The sequence below is a fragment of the Manacus vitellinus genome, unplaced genomic scaffold (assembly GCF_001715985.3).
Source record: "Manacus vitellinus isolate BGI_N305 unplaced genomic scaffold, ASM171598v3 scaffold_7_pilon, whole genome shotgun sequence".
Taxonomy (NCBI): Eukaryota; Metazoa; Chordata; class Aves; order Passeriformes; family Pipridae; genus Manacus; species Manacus vitellinus.
In genome coordinates, this window is record NW_021940813.1 from 20618916 (window position 1) to 20639978 (window position 21063).

The window sequence follows — 21063 nt, forward strand, 5'->3', positions numbered from 1 at the left end:
ACTGGGGAGGGGATGGAGAGGAGGCAGCCAGGCCCTTCACAGCCATGCATGGCAGAGCAGCAAGGTACAGCAGGCAGGAACTGAAATGAGAGAGGTTCACTCTGGGTGCTGAAACCTTTCCCATGAGGACAGGCAGGGCAGGGGCAGGCAGACAGAGAGGCTGCACAAGGAGGTTGGGCAGTCTCCATCCTGGGAATTACAAGACCTGGCTGGGCAAAGCTCTGAGCAACCTGGTCTGACCTCACAGCTGGCCCTGCTTGGAGTAGAGGTGCACAAGGGACCTCCTGAGGTCCCTTCCTCTGAATTTCACAGTGATCTTAGGTTAAGTTTTGCGTCACTGGGACAGTACACTGCTTACATCTGACTAAAGCATCCTCTTATTATCCTATTTATAGAAAAGATTCTCTTCAGAAAGTCACCCATTTTACACAAAGTCCAAAATAAATGAACAGTACTTTTTTGCTAGGATTACACTCTGGCTTCTCCAGTAGTCTGTTAGAAGTTTGCCAACATACACAGTTACACTTTTTCTGTAGACTCACATTAATCTGCTCCAAAAAGGAGCTGAAGTTGCCTATATATAGGAAATTAGTTCAAGTACCTTTATATAATACAGATATTTTGAAATAAAGTATAGGGTTTTTTTTTCACCCCTAAGACCAGTTAAATAAGGCACTATGAAATATATTTTCTCTATACAGTTTTCTGTTTAGAAACTAGAGGTGTGCATTTCTTACAATGACTGTAGAGCACATGGGATAACAGATTTCTGTCTAGATAACTGTCCCAAAAGATACGCTGCATATATGTCCACTACTTATTTCTGCCACTTTAGGATGATATTTTAGCTCAGTAGTATCTATCCACGATATTTTTTGGTATTTCTTCCTAGAGATACAAAGGAGAAAAGATAACTATTTTTTTTTCCAAGAGCGCTCCATGAATGCCACAAAAAGGTATCAATGTACCTATGAAACAAAAGGCTTCTACAAACAGAAATGCAGGAAAAAGTCCTTCTACTTGCTCATTCGCAAATGAATTGCAGATGTCAGGCAAATCAATAAATCTTTTGGATATCAAGAAAAATAAGGATCCCAGCCACTTCCCCCGAGATTCTTTATGTAAAAGGTGGCACAATAATTATGTAGGTGGATTATGATCTATAGGCAAGTGCACTGACTATTAACATCTAGAAGTGACATTTCCTTTTCAGACAAATTTAAAATGAGCTGCAAAGATGTGTTTTGCAGTCAACTTGCTTGTAAAAAAACAAAATCAGGCATGCTCTTATAATTGTACTGTATGCATTTTCCAGCTCAGACTCTGGTTCTGCCTCCTCTCCCAAGTCAATTACTGTGGGTAGAGCTGGCCTAATTTTTTAAATGCATAGCACATTTGCCTAAAGATGCATTTTATGAAACAGTGCCACTGAAACAATCCAATCAGATCTGGCAAAAAATAATGATCAGGGAATGAGGGCAAGAAAGGGAGGAAAAAAGAAACAAAACACCCAAAACAACCAAACATTGAAATGTTTATTTTAACAGCTTGAAAATTAGCTTTTTGACTTTTTAAGACAGTTTTTTTGTTAGACAAGGAAATCTTAAGAAGGATTAGAGTTAGATAACTGAAATCTAAACCAAAATAAGAAAGCCCTTTTGAAAGAAGTGAAACATATTGAGTTAACCAGGATGAATTTATAGTTTTCATTTCATTAATTAATTTTTTAAATGTTGGCACTTTGTAAATGAGGTGGATTTTTTTTCAGTTCTGGCATAAAAATGAAAAATTAACCGCACAACTTTGACTTGGAAAAATCTGCAGGTAAAGTATCCATTACCTGGTGAAAAAATGTTTTTCCTTCCCCTTGAAAAATGTTCATGTGCTCAAGATTTATAAGAATATATCATATCTTTGGGAGAGCTGAGGATGTTATTTGAAGTATGAATGAATGCTGTAATGTTGGTTTTAATAGGTAATCTTTTGACCTCCATTGGTTCCTGCTGTCATTATGACAAAGCTTAAATAAACACAACTAAAATCAAGGAATAACTCTTTGAGAGCTGTCATAGAAGAGAAACTTCCATTTTAGAGTGTTACGGGAGGACCTCTGTACCCAGGTCAACCATAATATGTCAGCCCAACACCTAAGGCCAGCTCTCAGAGGGGATGGAAAGAGTTTGGAAAACTGAAACAGAGCATTGAATTCAGCTTTGTCTTCCATGAATCAAACCTGACTATCACAAGGAAAGAATATGCGTATATGTTCCGTACAAAAAAAAAAAAATAGCCAGGGATATGAGTACTGCAGTGAGGGGTTCCTCTTGCTATCTCCATCCCTTCACAGTCTTGCCTTCCGGCTCTGAACCTGTTTTAGGCCCCTGAACTCCAGTGGGGAGTTCAGCACCAAGCACCACTCAGGCATAGCCTGTGGCAGAGCCCTGTTTCTTGTGGTGCACTGGGCTGACAAAGCCAGGCAACCTCAGAGCCAGCTCCAGGCACTTTGCTGTGAGCTGTTCTGCTTTGTGGGGATGTGCAATCAGTCAGAGGGGGAAGAAGAAAAAGGTTTTGTTTTGTCCTTTTCTTTGAACAAATGCGTGTGCATCATACAAAGCTTAGGAATTCCTATAGGATCAGACCTCCTCTGATGTCTTGAAGAAATTTAACTAAAAGGCTCTGACATGAAAACCTGTAACTTTATAGAAAATGACAACTGATGGCTGGGAAGCCCTGAGGCTGGGTAAAAAATGGCCATGGGGAGGCTGTGCTGGGAGGAATATTGCTACGTATGGTTTCATCTCAAAAGCCATTTTATTTCATGTGGGAGGAGATAAAAGAAAAAAATAACCCCATGTTATATCTGTTGCTCATATCACCTAATGCAATGATGAAAGGTGTTGCAGTGATGACAGTTGTATGTAAACTCCTGTGCATATAATATAATAGAATCTAAAATAGAGACAATACAAACACTTGCTGAGTTTTATCCACTAATATTTATGTGGAAAGAAAGAATATAAATGAAATTTTGTAATGATACTCACTTCCATAAGCTCTAAAAGGCTACAAATGGAACACTAGCAAAAAAAACATAACAAAACGAAACAGAACAAAAAAAACACCCTGCAAAAATCACTGACTTAAACCTTCCACAATCATCACTGGACTTGTGAATTTAGTGCTTAGTTAAATTAATTTGATTTTTTTCTGCTTACATGTGAAAGCCACTAGTTAACAGGAGGTTGACAAGCATTTTCTCTGTTTGTATCAGGTGCTGAAACTAATCTGAACTTGAGAAGCAGGGAAGATCCAAATACATCAGATACTGGATCAGAAACGCAGGATAAAAATGCAAATAACCATGGAACCCAGTCATCTAATCCACTGTCCAGTTTGGTGACTGCTGAAAATGGAAATTCAGTATCAAATGGTAAGCAGTTTCTAATCCCAAAGCTCTTCTAACATAAAATTGCTGAAATGTTTGCTTGAATGAGCTTTTTAAGATATACTCAGGCTGGAATCTTCTGAGTTGTGAAATATCTGTGTTTCTGAAACTGGCTTAACTTGGTATGTGTGAACTGATAAGCCCCTCTCCAATAAAAGCTGAATGTGAAGAAAGTAAAACAGCTTGTGTTGAGGAATTTGTAATTAGTTCAGCTCCAAGTCTATAAGCAGCCTAAGGCATGGAGGACTTAGATTTAAGATTCTGATCCTATAATCAATATAAATGGGATAGAAAATGGAAAATCAGGATCTCCCTTTGTTATAGGTGCCTTACTAGTGAATGATAAATTGTTTATCATTGCAATACAAAATGGTGCAAGAGTAGTGACAGAAAGAATGAAATCTTTCAAGGTCTTATAAGCATAAATCCTAAGGAAATAACACTCCTGTGAGTTCAGATTTTTAATAAAAAATTAAAATTTTTCATTTTTTATAACATTCTTTTTAGTTTATTTTTAGTATTAGGAGTAACACTTTTCTACAGCTCTGTACTATCAAACTATGACTTTTCCACCACAAATCTTCCATCCTTATCAGAGTTCTTAGTCTGAAAGAAAGAACATTTGCCATTTCTTGTACAAACACATAAAGTAATTAGAAAGCCTGTAATAACCTTTGGTGTCGTAATGCTGAAAGTTGTGATCCTACATCATCCAAAACAACAGATCCTTTTGTGGGAGACTCTCGAAACACTGCAGGTAAAAGTTACTGAAATTTGTTGTCATTTTCAGCTAGCGTCTAATAGGATATAGAGAAATGTTTAATCATTAATTTAAAACTTTAAATTTGATAACTATAGTAAGTGACTGAGATGACCCAACTCTTGGTTAGCAAAGGGGAGATATTACCCAGCTATGTGACAGTTCTATACGCCCAGTGGAGTGTGTTGTAGAGGTGCTTACTCTGTGTAACCCAAGTGAAAATTAGAGTAGTTATTACATAGATAAGACACGCACTTTGCACTGTGCTCTTCATGCAGCTCTTGGCACTTTACTGTCCCTTGAAGGAAGCCTCCCTGGTTATTCCTCTTCATTTACATCTGAAGTCCACTGCTTGTGTATGGAGATCCATGTGAATGGACTCCTATATAGTTTATGCAGATTGGCATCAGAGTGACTGTAAGAACCTGTCTGTTTCCCCAAAACCCCCAAGCATTATTCAGGTAAGGGGATTAGTCCTGTCTAATTCCAGCTGTCAAGAAGGCAGCCATTCATCTGCCTGAACAGGTCACCTGTGGGCTGCAGTCTGCTACACAGCCTCTTGAAACTTGCTACCAGATCTAAGCTCATCAGGCAAGAAGCCATGGAATGGGAGAGGTATCATAGCAGACCTGACATCATAACCTGACAGCAAAGAGGCGTGTCACCATGACACAGGCTACATGCTGCTGAGAACAGAGCCCTACATCTCGCCTTTCCTGGTGATGCCTGTTTCACAGGCGTATATCTGCCATATATCATCTACATATATGTCTGCCAGTGTATCAAGTGGAGCTGATCAGTAAATGCAGCCTGTGTGTGAATGCAGAAACATGAAGGTTTGAGGGCTGAGGAATGACCATGGTTGCAAAGACCCAGAGACTCTGTGGTGGTGTTGTTTTTTCAAATATGGATGTTGGAGGCCAGGAGGTGCAGAGTCTCCAATTGCATGGTAGCAGAGCTTATGAAACTGGAGGTTCTCTGGAGCCACAGAACCATGTCTGTGGTCCAGTGATTTAGATCTCAATATCTGAGATGCAATTTATTTATCTGTAGAATTCTAAGAGGAGTATCTGAGAATAGGAAAGAAATGGGGAACAGAAAGTACAGGAAGAAGATCAGAGATTTGGTGTGGGATCTTCCTTTGAAGCTATATAGAAAAGGCATTACAGGGAATAAGTGGGTGAAGGATTGGGTTTCTAGTTTGAATGCCTAGGAAAAGGCTACTTTCTTGATTATGTGGAAAAATGGCATGTGTTTCTTTCTTTTCACTTCTACAGTTAGAGGTTATTGATTGACTCATATTCCTTACTGTCATTTTCACCACCACATATAATTGCAGCAATAATGTATAGCAAGCATGATTTTGCCAAAAAAATGCCAAATTAGGCTTACTTTTGGTAATCTGAGAATAGTTGCAGGAAAGCTGAATCCAAATGTTGTAGTTTGTGCTCAGACTGAACCCTTGATTAACTTAGGTTCTTGTAATTCTGCCCCTGGCCCTGCTAAACTGATGATTTCAACCTTGGGCTGAATTAAGCAAGGTCTTATTCAATGCACAGCTGTGGTATCCTAATATTTACTTAGGTGTACATAATGGAAAGCTCTTGGAATGTAATCAACTACTTCATTTATCTTTCCAAACTCTACCAAGCCTTTGCTTGCCATGTCTGTGACAATGTGCTGTTGCTGTACATGGAAACTTTACTTATTTGATAAGACCTCTTATCAAACTGCTTTTTACAGAAATAAACATAAAGTCATTGATAACTTGATTCTTAGCTCAAGGCTGTCATGGATGGTAGATCCTAAAATGTATTAATATAGTGTAAAAGCAATAACTTTTTCATAACATGTGGCCTGGCCTAGGAAAGTATTTTTATTCATTTCTAGTGCTCTAAAATTGTGCAAATATTTTACATTCTACCTTTTATTTGAATTAAATGAATAACACCTTCCCACCCCAGCCAGCAATGACCCTCACTCTAAGATCACTGTGCAAAGGTGATTGTTTCTCTTGACTACAGAGGGAGAGTACCTGGCTCTTTTATGTTGGACGACTGGTTGTTACACAGCTAAATTTTGGGCAGCTAATTCCCACATCAAGAGTGCACAATAAGTACAAGAATTACAAAAAAAAGTTCTGTACTGAGGAGATAAAGTTTTAAGTCCTGGACCTAATATTGACTTCCTGTGTGACATAGAGATATTATTTGAGAGCAGACCACAGGCTTGGTTTTTGTTCCCTTTGCATTATTTCTGCAATGAAAAGGAGCCAGGGAAAGAGGAGCCAGGGATTTCCATATTGCAGAAGGAATCCCTGGCCAGCGTATAGGTAATGTGTTATTTGTAGACTCTTCCTTGCTCCTTCTTGTAAACCAGCATGCTACGATGCTATTCATACTTAGTAAACAATAATCGTTCCAGTTTCAGTAAGCATGGAAATAGTAAATATCCAGGCAAATGTGTAACTTTTTTTTGTTCTTTCCTTAGTAAAACATGTCAAGGTCTTTTGAATCTTATACTGAAATCAGCTAATGCAGAAATCTCAGGTTATAAATGAGTATTCTTCTGTTTTAGGTTTACCAGAGGAAAATGAATATTCAAGACTGTCTGCCAGCACTACAGCAGGCTCATCAATTCACAGACACAGGGAGAGCCACACTAGTCAGGTAAATATTTAATTGATGGTTTCTAGAACCAGTTAAAAGAATCATAGTAGCTGCATGTTGAAAGCTATCTTGATTCAAATTTGGGTGTTGGCATTGAAAAATGCAGATTTTTACAGGTTTGTATTGAGCTAAGGACAATAATCAATTTACTGTTAACTGTTTTTTGCTGGAAGAGTGATCATCCTGAAAGGTTCTCATAGTAGAGTTCAAAGTTTATGAAACATACTGTTGCTGTTTGTGAGGATGCTGTTTTTAGGCAGGAAATATGTCTCTTCACCCTGAGAGGACAAAGATGTTATCTGTCTCAAGATATTCATTCATACCAGAAATAGTTACACGATAATGAACCTTATAAGAATAAATGCATAATTATGTCATCCTTTTGTATACAAAAGCAATGAAGACTTTAAAAATAGTCTTTAAAATTTTTATATAAATATCAATAATTAATAAAATCAAAATATCTATCAGTTAAAACAGCAGTAAGTACTAAACTAGTTTGAAGCTTGCACTGGTTCTCTTAAAATTTCTATTTAATTAATGCAATTTTAAAATTACAACATAGAATTAAGTTTGATGGGTGTTAAGTGAACAAAAAGGAATAAAATTTGTCATAATATATTCTCTTCATTCTTTTCTTCAGCATTTTATATATAATGTGAACCACTTTACTTTTAAAGTAGCCGATTCAGGCATGAAGGCATTCAAAAATTTTATTATTATATTATATTATTTCACTTAAATGGCATTAGTGTATTCTCCTGTTGTCATTATGTCTTCAGTCCACTTTTCTAAAAAGGTAGTCCCAAGCAATTTTTTTTTATTTGAGATGACTGTAAGAAGTTTACAGTAAAGCTAAATATTGTCCAAAGAGGAAACAAATTGGAACTGAGATGCCTTTTCACAACAGAAACCTGTCATTAAATAATTGTACAAGTTCCAAACTATTTTACCAGAAGGTAGGGAAAGTGCTTTATCACATTTAAAAGTTACTTGTTCTCTGTAGGGGATAGCTGACATTTCTTAACAACAAAATACTGGCCCTAATCAAGTTAAACAAATATTTGGTCATTGACTCCAGAAGGAGTGAGATTCAGCCTTCAAAATTATACTCGGTCTCAATTTAACTTTGAAAAACAATAGATTTCGACTCAGTAAATTTGTGAGCAAACTAGTACAAAAGTTTTCACTTTTTGTTTTTCTTCCCTACTGTCAAAAGCACGTAACTACAGCACCTATTCTGAGTTGAAAGATTGTGCCAAGACAGCACTCAGCACTACACTTAATCTCTTCAGACACATAAGTAAGGCCAGCCAGAGTTGCCCTGGCATACGTAGAAACTTACCCAGCTTGCACACAGTAACAAATTTTTTTCCATCGCCATACTTCTCAGACTCTCAAAAATGGATTTTTTGGCTGTGTTGTGAAAAAATACTTACAGGTCTGCTGTCTCCAGATCAGTATACTGGATGAGGATATGGGATTATGAAGATGACTAGAGGCAGTGTATTCAGTTGGCTCTATTACATTTTTAATGATCAACCAAATATTTATTAGGTATGAGAGTGGCCAAAGAGCCCTTTCTAGCAAATGAAAGGGCTGACACTGCTGCAGTTTTAAACCTCACACAGTGAGATGCTTTTGTCCTGAAGCACCTTACAACTCTGTTGCTAATCAGCTTGCCTGGGATCGAGAAGGATCATGTTTAAATTACTAAATCAGTGCAGTACAAGGAGAGTTAGATGAACTAGGTATAGGGGAGCCATTATTTTCTTCTTATCTCTGCAGATAGAAACTGTGAAGTTCGTAATAAGTACTAATTAGTAACTTAAGAATTTTTAGAATCTTTAGTAATTTAAATGTTTTATTTTAGAAGCAAGTTGTTAACCATTTACAAACTTGTATTTTTTTATTTTTCCAAAAGTACTTGCCAAAACCTGAATACAATTTCATTTTAGTATTTTGAAATGCCACTTTTCAGTAAATAGTTGTTTTGCCAAAATATTTCACAGATTTTTAAAATAGATTCCATGCAATGCACTCAGAATTACATGCAGAGACAATCCTTAAATGCAATCTCAGAAAGAACTGTGACAAGTTTAGAGAAGAAATCTGCAGTTCTGTGATTTTTGATGCAATTGGTTTAATGAATAAACATCTTCCAAAATGGTGTTGCCAAAAGAAAAAGAAAAAAATCTTCTTTCCATAAAAAAAAAAAAATCTTAAAAAAGTCTGTGCTCACAGGGCTGAGAATTCTTACTGTGAAAAGCTTTCCTCACCATTTCCAAAACATGGCATATATTTGAAAATGATTGGGTTTAATTACGGTTGACATTTCTTAGCATGCTTCTAGTGACTCTAACAGCATACAAGCCTATTGTAAAAGTCTTTGCCAGGCTTCAGTGCAGTAACCTTATCACTTTAAGTAATTCTTGCACAGACGTATGAAATAGGACATATTATTTCACAGATCTGTAAAGGTACTGATTGACTAATTGCTCCAAAGAGACAAACTTAGACTGGGTCCTTGGATTTCTTGGCAGACACTGTCACTTTAGCTAAAGGAAACTGGTCCATTAACTTTCAGGGGCTTCAGTATTTACGGGTTTTTTTAATATCTCCCTGCTAGTTCTTCGCTGAAGTGACAGGAATTATTTTCATTTTTGTCACAGGATCTCAAGGCTCATATGCATTCAACTAAAGTTTAGGCATTGTGGCTTACAGTACCATCATGTTGTCACATCAGGTGCTAACTACTTGCATCACTGCCTGATATGTCCTGCACACTGCAAACCTACACACTTCAGAGATAAATTCTTCAGCTCAATATCTGTCAAATGCAGCAGAAGGATCAATCTTTTAACAAACACTTTTGAAAGTAATTTTGAAAGTAATTTCAAAATATCCTGCAGATGTGAACTCAGAATCTTAACTGATCATCTCTAAAGTGAAGTCTGCTGAAATAAAAAGAAAAAAAAATCACCGTTGGCCATAAATGTTAATTTTCCGGGGCAGTGGTTACTTAAAGAGCAATTTTTACCAAATGAAAAAGGACAAAAATTAGAAAAAAAAGTTGTTAAAATACTCATTGGAAAGTTATGGAATAAAATTCTTCTTTCTTCTGTTAGAAAAAGCGGAGGAATATTGAAATTAAAGTTTAATTTTTGTCTCATCAGAAATGAAAGAAGATACATCAAAAGAAATATGTCTTGCATGTCAAAAGAACAACAAACTATTGGGGCATTAAACTAATACCTTTTCCTTCATATTGTTTTCTGACTGTACTGTTGTAGATTTCCAAGCGTTTATACCTAAGGTTTCAAATAATTCCACATAAAAATATAAAAACCTAACATCTGATATAACTCTGTAGCGTCATCTTCAGCCTTAATTAAGATAAAAATTGAACCACAGGACTTCCAAATAAACCTGAATCTGTAGTCTCAAATTTTCATACCGTAATTTCCTTCCAGAGGCAAAAAAAACTCTCCAAAAGGAAAGACATGTTTCTTCTGGTCATTTGTGCCATAATCTTGCTTAGGAAATTTTGTTATGACTAAGAGTCTTTTCTATTCAGTCACACTCCAGGAAGTTATCCTAAAGCACAGTGGAAGCACCACAAATGTTGAAATTGCTTAGCAGGGTCTAAAACCCAAAACCTCCTCTAAAATAAAAAAGCTTTATAAAATATTACTTCTGTGGTCTTTTTCTTTTACACATTTCTCAGTTCCTTAGCCAGTCCAGTGGGCTCTCTACTCCAGACTGTATTTAGTGCTTCCTCTGTTCTCAATAGCTGCTATGAGTGTCTATGTTTAAAAGGTAGAGTATAAAAACCATTGAAATATATAAATTCTTTGGAGCGTCAGCAACAGCAGCAAGATGAAATAGAGTCAATAAAAGTAAGCTTATATATTTGGCACCTCACACAAAAGCTAAGCAGCCCTGTCATCTTCTTTTTCACAGACCCAGGACTGTATTTTTTTTTTTTTGCTTTTGCTGTTGGTAAAAATATTTTAAAGTTGTTATTAGAATTCTCTACAAAGTGGGAAGTGGTGTAAGAAAGATATAGTGGAATGAAGAGAAACAGGCCAGCTGAAAGATACTTTTTTTCTTATGTGGGCAGCAAGAAGCAACATGGTCTGCCTGTAACAGGATGAGATGGACAACCTGGAGATAATGAACAGATGGGAAGTGAGGGGCAGATTAAAGACTAGAGTGATAATAAGCATGTGTGTGGGGCGGGAGTGGGGAGTAAAGCAGGCACTAGATAAAGGATGATTCAGATAAGTAAGGTTGGAAGAAGGATAAAATTACAGAGAGAGAAGACAAATAAGAAAATGGAATAAAGTATTTAGAAAGAGGAAAGAAAGAAGAGCCAGAAAGAAGGAACAGACTCAGAGAAGTGAAAAAAACAGCTAAAAGGAAGATAAGAAAAAAAAGGAGGGAAAGAGAACAGGGTGATGGACTAAAAAGAGGGAGGGACTAAGAAGAAAAAAAGTAGGTCTATGTTACAGATATGATATTCATCTTCATACACATATCAATATGATCTTTTATATTCCATAAAATACAAATAACTGTAAATAATTGCCTATATCTATAGAGTTGCATTCTATGCAAATTGAATCATAACCATAGTCTCTTGAAGATTCAACTATTCTAGAAGAAAGGTAGAAAATTTCCTGTGGAAAGATGCAAAGTCTCTTTTCCGATCTGGCTTTGAATGGCTGAACATTGGCTTATTTGTAATCAGATGATGTCGCATGCATTCAGCGTCCCATGGAAATGCTCCCAGAACAAGACACAAATAAACAAGCAGCTTGCCATCCTAGTAGGTTAAGTAATATTAGACATACAACCCACCCTGGTGTAAGGTTTTGGTTACCCACTTCTGAGGCATGTTTTGTCTGTCGTGTTCAAAGAGGTGAGATAAAAAATGATGGTTATTTTTTCACATATGGTTATATTAAAAAATCTGCAGTTTATCTCTTCTATTTTGTTTAAAACCCATGGTGCAGGTTGGCAGATTGCAATAATATAGGAGCCAACATCTGACAATGTCAAATTGGAAATGTCTTTTCATATTCGTGAAGTATGTATTTATTGTTTCATTATGGCTTAAGCCATAGCTCTTATTTCATGAAATCTCATTGCTTTCAGCAGTCTCTTCCCTCAGAAAGAGCTGCATATTCATTATAGTTTCAAGGGCCTTCTTTGTTCCTACATGATTTAGTATTTGTTGCCAATCATTTCTTTTGTTGACTGTTCAAAAGTTTAAAAAATGAATAGTCAAGAATGCAGTGTGTTGCTATCCCCCATCCATTGCCACAGTTCTAAACACTGGGCTCTAACATTCATTATTTTTGTCTGTCATGTTTGCCTATTAGCTGGAAGTAGTCTTTGATCATCTTTGAAGCAAAAAGTGGCAATCAAACAAGTCTAGTGTAATAAAAAGATCACTAACACCTTTGTAAACACATAACATGCAAGAGAGGACATAGAATATAGTTATCATTGATCTGAGTCAGTATATCCTCCTGAATTGTGTTTTGTTTATTGTTTTGACAGTAATGCCAAAGAATTCTCTTTGTAATGTCACATACAAAAATCAGGTCTTATTACGTCTTTATTTTTAGAAGACTTACAGTCAAAAACATGTGCTTTGCAGATTAAATGGTATGAAGTAATGCACAGTGTAAATTCACCAGTAAGTACAATATCCCGTGTTTCTATATAAAGGGCTTTCAGGGGCCAATGCCCCTCTCCTAAGCAAGTATGTCCTAAATCTGACCACTGTAACCTCCACAGGTGAAAGCGCAGATTCTCCTCTTTGAACCAGTGGCTGTCACAGCCAGCTCCCTATGCATTTGAGGCCCCTTTTCTGTCTCCAGTGCTTTGTCCTCATTGCATTTGCCCCTGCTAGATGAGATTGTTGAAGAGAAGGGAACAGAACCTCCTGAGTATCCCCATGCCCTCCCTAAGCTCAGGTGTTTGGCTAAAGGGTGTAGTTATTCCTCTTGGGCTGCCACAATGGCCAATGGATCACCTTAAAAGGCTGCTTCAGATTTGAGTTCGAGGGGAGTGTGGTCCACCATTCCACCACTGACAGCACCTGTGGAGAGTCACTGCATTTCTGACTTTAAGTGCCTAGTGTAGTGAGAATAAATTAATTCCTCTGCCCTTCATTCTCTTGCTGTCACACACTGCAGCATGCATGCAGATCAGAGACCGCTAACAGACCATAAATTGTGACATTTTCCTGTAGTGTTGTATGACCATAACTGTAGGGGTTTTATACAAGAAAGGATGATACCCAGCAATAGCAAATATGAGCTGATGATTGTTTTTGTACTTGCTTTGAAAGCATTGTGGCCAACCTAGTCTATCTGGTCAAATAAAATGTCTCCATTAATACCATAAAGCAGCAGTGATCAATTAAGTAGCAATATGACTTCATTTGTCAGATATGTTTTGTTAGATTACGTGCAAAGTGGTATCAGCATTGTGAGGTCAGCTGTTCTGAAGACCTCTATGATAAATGATTTGTTTTCAGAACTCATCTTGAGAAAGGCACAGTTGCTGTCCTGAACATATTCTCATTCTCAAGCATCAGAGACAAATTAGGAGGATGCTCAAAAAGTTTTGAAGAGCATTGTATAACCAGTTTATCTGGAGATAAATATTATCTTAGAGAAAGAAAATTATGTATTTCAATATTTGTTGATGTTTTAGTCATCGGGGAATGTGTCACTTTGCAGTTGATATCAGAAAGCTAGATTTGAAGGAAACTTGCCTCCCCCAAAAAATAAATTAAAACCCATAAGATCCAAATAGCAAGTAAAATGCCCCCCTGTTTTGAATGTATAGACTTGTCCAACTCTATTCCTATCTCAGGTAATCAGAGTGCGTGATGTGTACTGTTATATATTATTGAGCATTGCCTACCTTGTGCTAATATTTTCTGCCAGACTACATGTTACAGTTGTACTCAGGATTTGTGTGCTGATTTTATTTTGCAAAGATACAATATCTTTGTTTGATTGCTGAGATACTTCCAGTCTGTATGGAAGATTATTAGCCTAATTCATTGATAATATTGTGGTCCCAGGCGTGTTACTGCTTCACCAAGAGAAAGGTACAAAAGTACAGGAGACCAAGTCCTACCTTTGCAACTAAAATGTATTATTGCAAAAAATAGTAATTAAAAAACCCACCTCAAACCAAACAGCCACTTCCAACTGCCACAAAAAAAAAGGATGAATCACAAGAGTATGACAGAAAATCAGACAACTTCCACCAGAAATGAATTTACAGTCAGATGAAGAATGTAAAATCTTTTACCTGAAGCACACCAAATGTGTGTGTAGCCAAGGAGTCTCTTTCTGATAAAAACAAGAAGGTACTGCTACATAGGGCAGACACAGAGATGTGAGATGAGGTATCTTTTTTGGAAGTGTGATCTCTCAGTTACCAGTGGTCTGTGAGGACAGGCTTCTAGAGGCAGAGTTCATTTTGTAGATAGTAATCCTTAGTGCATTTTTCTGTAGTGAATTTTTTTGGGAAGTCCTGTCAGAAAGCAAAATCGAGGCAAACAGTGGAATTAGTTTTTTAGGATGAAGCTTGAGTTTTCAAAATGCCATGTGATAGCAGAGGGCTGGACTGGGCAATCAAAGATATTTGTGCCTGCATGGCCTCCTACACCAGAATCTCCTGGTTACAGCATCACTCCAAAACTGATGTTTGGACGAAAATTGAAACTTCATTGAAAAAAATAAGAACACACACCGAAAAAATCCCAAAACAAAACAAACAAAAACAAAAACAAAAAACCCACCAAAACAAAACAAACAAACGAACCCCTCCCCAAAACAAACTCCAACACAAAACAAGCAAAACCCCCAACAGATAGCTGTAAATTGCTTGTCAAAAGGGAAAGCATTTCTTCCTGAATCATCCCTTTTTAGTTTTATTTTAAATATAAAGTTGCTCTTAAGATTACCCTCAATCAACAGTTTTAATTTCCTATGATCTGTCATCTATATAATATCTGTTAAAGGAAGTTTATTCTTTTGATGGAATAAGGAATTTTAACTCAAGGAGAAAAAATATTTTCTTGTTTATAACAGAGCAAATGCAGTATATTTTCAGTTATGGATCTCATGTTTAATTCTATTTATGCTAGCATACCTCCTCCAGAGCAATTCCAGATTTGCACCAGAGAGAGTACTTGTTTTCTTTGCCATTTTCTCATTTCCAATAAACCCATTTGCCATCCATTTGTAGAATTTTATTTTTGAAGATAATGAAGTTGCTCCAACACAAAGAAAAATCATTAGCAGTTTAAAAGAACAGTTAACTAAAATATTGTTTCATATCACATATCAAGTTATTACACCCACTGGTCTTCTATTGCAAAAAAAGTACCTGTCCCAACACTCACAAGACAATCACATGAATCAGTTTGGATCCCAGTGGTATGTTTGTATTTGAAGATTTTTTATTGGAATCTTGAAGCACATAAATTCATTTATCATAGCTACTCTCTACTCCCTGCTGGAGTCTTACACGGCCAGCACAGGTTTCCCAATCAAACACAAATTTACATATTGATTTGATTTATCTTGAGTGCTTGCCTAGGCTTCTTAAGCACACCCTTAGCTTACTGTGTGCTTTCCCCTTATATATTGAAATTAATATTTTGTTGGTAAATATGCGCTAACAGGGTTTTTTTTCCTTTTTTTCCTTGTTCAAGAACTGGTAGAAAAGCAACCTTTTCCTGATTTTGGCTTTTTTTGTTACATAGAAAATAATGAAACACATCTGTTGGAACCTGAAGTGTTAGAATTTTTGAGAGGTTGCAATGTGCCTGTCCTATCATTTGCAAAAAAAGATGTGACATGCATGATGTTTGGAAACAGTCAGTGTAGGGGCTTATCAGATTAAAATAAATAAATAAATAGATAAATAAGCCATTAAATGAATTAGAAATTTTGTGAGGGAGTTGCATGCAGATTGAATCAAAATGTGTTGCTCTTGCTAATAATCACATGCAGTAAGAATTATTTCCAGAATTACTGAATGAAATTGTGTCTTTAATTTTGAAATGAGAGGTGAGAACATCCTTACCACTATTGTCTTTAAAACTAGTCATCCCACTGGAGACCCACTGGGGTTTGTGACTTGCTTTTGAGGGCTGTAATAAAGATAACTGTAAGTCATCTATTGGCTGAAATCCATTTGGTTTTAATTTTAGGCAGCCTACAAACTGAAAGAGATTATAAACATGGGTTTTGTCAAGGCAGTTTCGTTTCTAAAATAATTATGATAATTTGTCTTCAAGATTTTACATTTATTGCATCATTCACTTCAGATCCTGATCAAATTTTGGAAAGGTAAAATCACTGCTCTTCTGGACACAGCCTCCCCATGGATTCTGTGATGTGACCTCAACTTTACTAACTAATGGAAGAGAAACATTAATGATGTAATAATTGTGAGCATCTACTGTCAGTTACTTTAAAGCACCAACATTGACAAACCTATTGAAGAAAATAACTGGCATTATTTCTGCAAAGGGAAAATACGAACTCGCTGCACAATGCAAGTGTCTCAGGAGTACAGATTTATATGCTGTGTATGTCTTTAAACTGTGTTGTGATTTTAAAAGAATCTACCAATGCAAATTAATAAATCTCTGTTGACAAACTGCTTAATGAGCCCTATAGTCACAGCTTGATGATTAAGACTGTTGCAATTGACACACAGACAATATAAGTTCTTTGTTACTTCTGAACTTTACAAAATATCGTCTGTAAAGTTACAGCGTTTGATCTTTTAATGCAGAATGAATTTTCTGAGATTCTAGAGCCAAATCTTTAAATAATTCAAAGTTAATTTTAAATGGGCATGTTAATAATTTTATCTGGTGTTCTTTTTGTCACAAATGATTTAAAATGTGAAACCTTCAACTTTTTATAATGAAAAACTCTCTGATTTTTTTAACTAACCTACGAAATAGACAGTAATTAAAATACTTTATTGACTTACCTTATAGCAACTCATCTTGAGTGGAAGACAAAGTTGAAATCCAGTATGTCTGCTTTAGGCCATAAAGTGAAATCTAGGCAGAAGTTAGAAGGTTAAATCCAGAAAGCAATTCAAGGGTTCATTCTCTAATGACTATGCAATACTCAAATATGTATAACTCAGTAGGCAAAATCAAGCTCTAAGACTTTCACGGTTGCCAGCATACAACAAAGTGATCTATCTCCAATGTTTTTTCTGCTCTAAAACCATGAGCGACTCACTGAAGGATTTACTTTAACATAGTAATCGGACATAGGCAGCACAAAGCAGAGGAGCAGAAGTCCTCCTGCCCTGCACTCAGAGTCCACCTCTTGTAGCTGCAGTGTCCTCTCAGCATGAGAATTCGGTCTCTCTTTTCCTTAACTGAGAGAAGTGTGATGGGTTGGCCCTGGATTGACACCAGGTGCCCACCAAGCTGCTCCATCACAGAATCACGGAATGGGTAAGGTTGGAAGGGACCACAGTGGGGCACCTGGTTCAATCTCCCTGCTCAAGCAGAGTCATCCTAGAGCACATGGCACAGGATTGTGTCCAGTTCTTGAAGGTCTCCAGTGAGGGAGACTCCACAACCTGTCTTGACAATGGTGCATGGTCACCTGCACAGTAAAGAAGTTCTTCCTCATATTCAGGTGGAACTTCCTGTGCAACTGACCATTGCCTCTTGTCCTAGTGGTTGGCACCACCGAGAAGAATCTTCCTAGCTCCCTCTTTTAGATATTTATACACATTAACGATGTCCTCTCTCACTCATCTTTTCTCAAGGCTGAATGGGCCCAACTCCCTCAATCTTTCCTCATAAGAAAGATGCTCCAGCCCTCCCAGACATCCTCATTGCCCTCTGCTGGACATGCTCCAGGAGCCCTTTTTCTCTGCTGAGGACCCCAGAACTGGACACAGCAGTCCAAATGCGGCCTCACCAGGGCTGGACAGAGGGGCAAGATCATCTCCTTTGACCTGCTGGCAATGCTCTTCCTAATCCACCCCAGGATTTCATTAGCCTTTTTGGTCACAAGGGCACACTGCTGGCTCATGGACAGCTTGTTGTCCACCCGGACTCCCAGGTTCTTCTCCAAAGAGCTACCTTCCAGCAGATCAGCCCCCAACCTGTACTGGTGCAGAGGGTTATTTCTCTTCAGGTGCAAGACCCTGCATTTGCCCTTGTTGAGTTTCAGGAGGTTCTTCTCTGCCCATCTCTCCAACCTGTTGAGGTCCCTCTGAAGGGCCACACAACCCTCTGAGGTATCAGCCACTCCTCCCAGTTTTGTATCATCAGCAAACTTGCTGAGGAGGCATCTGTCCCTTCATCCAAGTCACTGATGAACAAGTTAAACAATATTGGGCCCAGTATAGAACCCTGGAGAACACTACTGGTGACAGGCCTCCTACTAGATTCTGTGCCACTATCACTCCCCTCTTCAACAGGACAGGGGGAGAAAATAAAATGGATAATTAATTCATGGGTGGCAATTTATTAAAGCACAAGTGAAGGTTGTGTATGCACAAGTGAAGAGGGGAAAAAAAAAAGAAATATTTTGCTCTCTACTTCTGACCAGCAAGCAATGTCCAGCCACTTCCTAGAAAGCAGGGCTTCAGCAAACATAGAGGTTGCTCCGAAAGGCAAACATTGTAAATAATGAATGTCCCCCCTTCCACCTCCTTTCTCTTATGTGTGCAGGCATCATATGATATGGAATATCCCTTCAGTCAGTTTGGGTTAGCTGTCTCAGTTGTGTCCTCTCCCAAGATCTTGCACGCCCCCAGCCTACTGGTGAGGTGGGAATGTTGGAGAGACAGTGCTGATGTGTGCCAATGCTGCTCAGCAGTAGCCAAACCACTGGTGTGTTATCAGCTCCTTTCTAGCTACCAACGCAGTGAGGAAAATAATCTTCATCTCAGCTAGACCCATGATAAAAAAGTCAAATCCACATCTTCTAATTTCTCAATATATTCTAACCTGTAGAAGATAAGGAAAGCCCTTCCTTGCATTTCCTGATGGAACTGAGTCATTGGTGTTCTGTCACCAGCTAAAATCCCTAATGCTAAGAGGAGACCACTTGCTTCTGCAGCCTGAGAATTTGTGCTGTGAGGTGGGAGTAAGGAATCCTGAAGTCTTCTTCCTGGGCTGCTCATTGCAAATCTATTTCGTTCATCTTGCCATATTTTGCAATGGAAAATATGGATCTTGTTAAACTGCCTCAAGCCATTGCAGTTTCCAATGAACAGCTGTGGTAACACCACATGCTCTTCTTTTGTGTGTGACTGTCTTTGACACTTCAGCTTTTCCTGTTTGCTCAGTAAGAACATTGAATACCAAACACAGGGATGGTATTTCCACCAAATGGCAGGACTGTTAAATGCCAGTTATTCAAGTGCTGTATGTTTCTGTGGGTCTAGCCCAAATGCGGTGTTGACCATGTCTGACTGACCAATGACTTTGAGTAGGAAAATTCTGGTCTACAGTTGGTATTGCTGGTACAGTTGGTTGAAGTTGTTTGTTTAGTGTTCATTAAAAAAAATGGTTTTCTTAAAGTAATTAATTCCTACACACCTCATTCACCCTTCACAAAATACCTGTTCAGGATATAGAATAATAACGAAGAAACACAGCTTGCTGTTTTTTGTTGTGCTTCATGTAAAATTATTCAGCAAACCTTTTCTATAATGAATATTTATAATAGATCTATAGCTTGTCACAGGTCTAATCATAAATGGAAAAGATAAAGATATAATGTTATTCAAATAGATCTAATTAAATTAATTGGTTCACTTAGAACTGTGCCACTTCTTGTGCATTTTCCCCATTTCATTTCCACTGCAGTTTCATCATATGTCCTTCATCCAGGTTGAAGCTAGTTTTCCAGCTTACTTACCGGATTAGTTTCATAATGAATAAAGGTTTGAGATACTTTTCCATCCCTGTTTCAAAAAAAGGCAATAAAGGATGTGCATATACTTGTGAACGGGACCAACATTTGTCCACTATACAATGTAAAATGAGCTCTATAGCAAAACTGCTGACCCAACATTAATTTACAGCTTGCGTAAGCTCGGTCAGTATAATAAAGCTTCTTCAGTGCCTATAAGCTATAAATAGGATGCATTTGTCAATTGCCTTGCCCAGGCAAAATGTACTCGCTTTTCACCCTGCACCTGTGTGCCTTTATGTTCTTTAGAATAGCAGTGGCACTGTCTGTTTTCAAATATGTTATCCATCTTTCAAACTAAAAATTCTTCTGTACTTCATTAAAGTCATGCTATCAAACTTTTGTCACCTTAGCACATTCAATAACAAAGTTTCAAAATATCTATTTTTGTAATAAGTGTGCTTATCTTCCAGTGGTCAGGCATGTCTTTGATTACTTACTTGTCTCTGAAACTCATGTGAAACTTTTGCCATGACAGTCTAACAAAGCTTGTCTTTTATACATTACAGCACCTCTCAGAGAAGCATGCCTAGTGCAGGTTCATGAAATGCCTAAAATGTAGAAACAAATAAGGTGTTTAAATTGGGAAGACTGAATTCTAATCTATGTATTTTCTAAACTGGATTATGCCAATAATTTAAACCCACAAAAAACTACAGAAATTGACCAGAGTAAGCCATGGTGCCTTATAAACTATATAGCTGTTCTAAAGGATAAAGCCCCCTGACCTATTTTTCTTGATAAATTGTTTACAAGTGCAAACTTTTAATTTGCCTTCTTTTATAGCCCACTGGAAGAAAAAAAAAGTAGCGTGTTTTGGTACACAAGAAGTCTGTGATATACCTCTAGCAATATCTGTGGAACATTTAATTTTCCTTTGAGTTGCTGAGATGCTCTGTTGCCTCTTATGTAAATATAAAAGCCAAGAAGTTTCTGATTTCACACAGATATGCAATTGAGATATACTTTAATGAACACTTTCAAACACTTTCAATTTTTCTTCTTTTTTTTTCTTAAAAATGCAGAATTTAAAACTGTACTTGAAATTATACCTGTTATTAAGAGATATTATTGGTTAATGCATTTCTCTTTGAAGTATCACTCAAGCAGAAATTAAGCAAATTGACCATGGATATTCAGGCATCTCCATGTAAGGGCTCATTCCTTCTCTAATAGCAT

The 21063-nt window shown here is 37.3% G+C and overlaps 1 protein-coding gene across 2 annotated transcripts in view; it reads left to right on the plus strand.

Moving 5' to 3' along the window:
* Positions 1–21063, plus strand: part of MYO16 (myosin XVI) — a 279137-nt gene that overhangs the window by 251582 nt on the left and 6492 nt on the right. For both annotated transcript variants that reach the window (XM_018084334.3, XM_018084332.3), the window contains exons 33-34: positions 3272–3430; positions 6783–6874. In XM_018084334.3, the coding sequence (XP_017939823.2) occupies positions 3272–3430; positions 6783–6874 (251 nt within the window). The remainder of the gene's footprint in view (positions 1–3271; positions 3431–6782; positions 6875–21063) is intronic.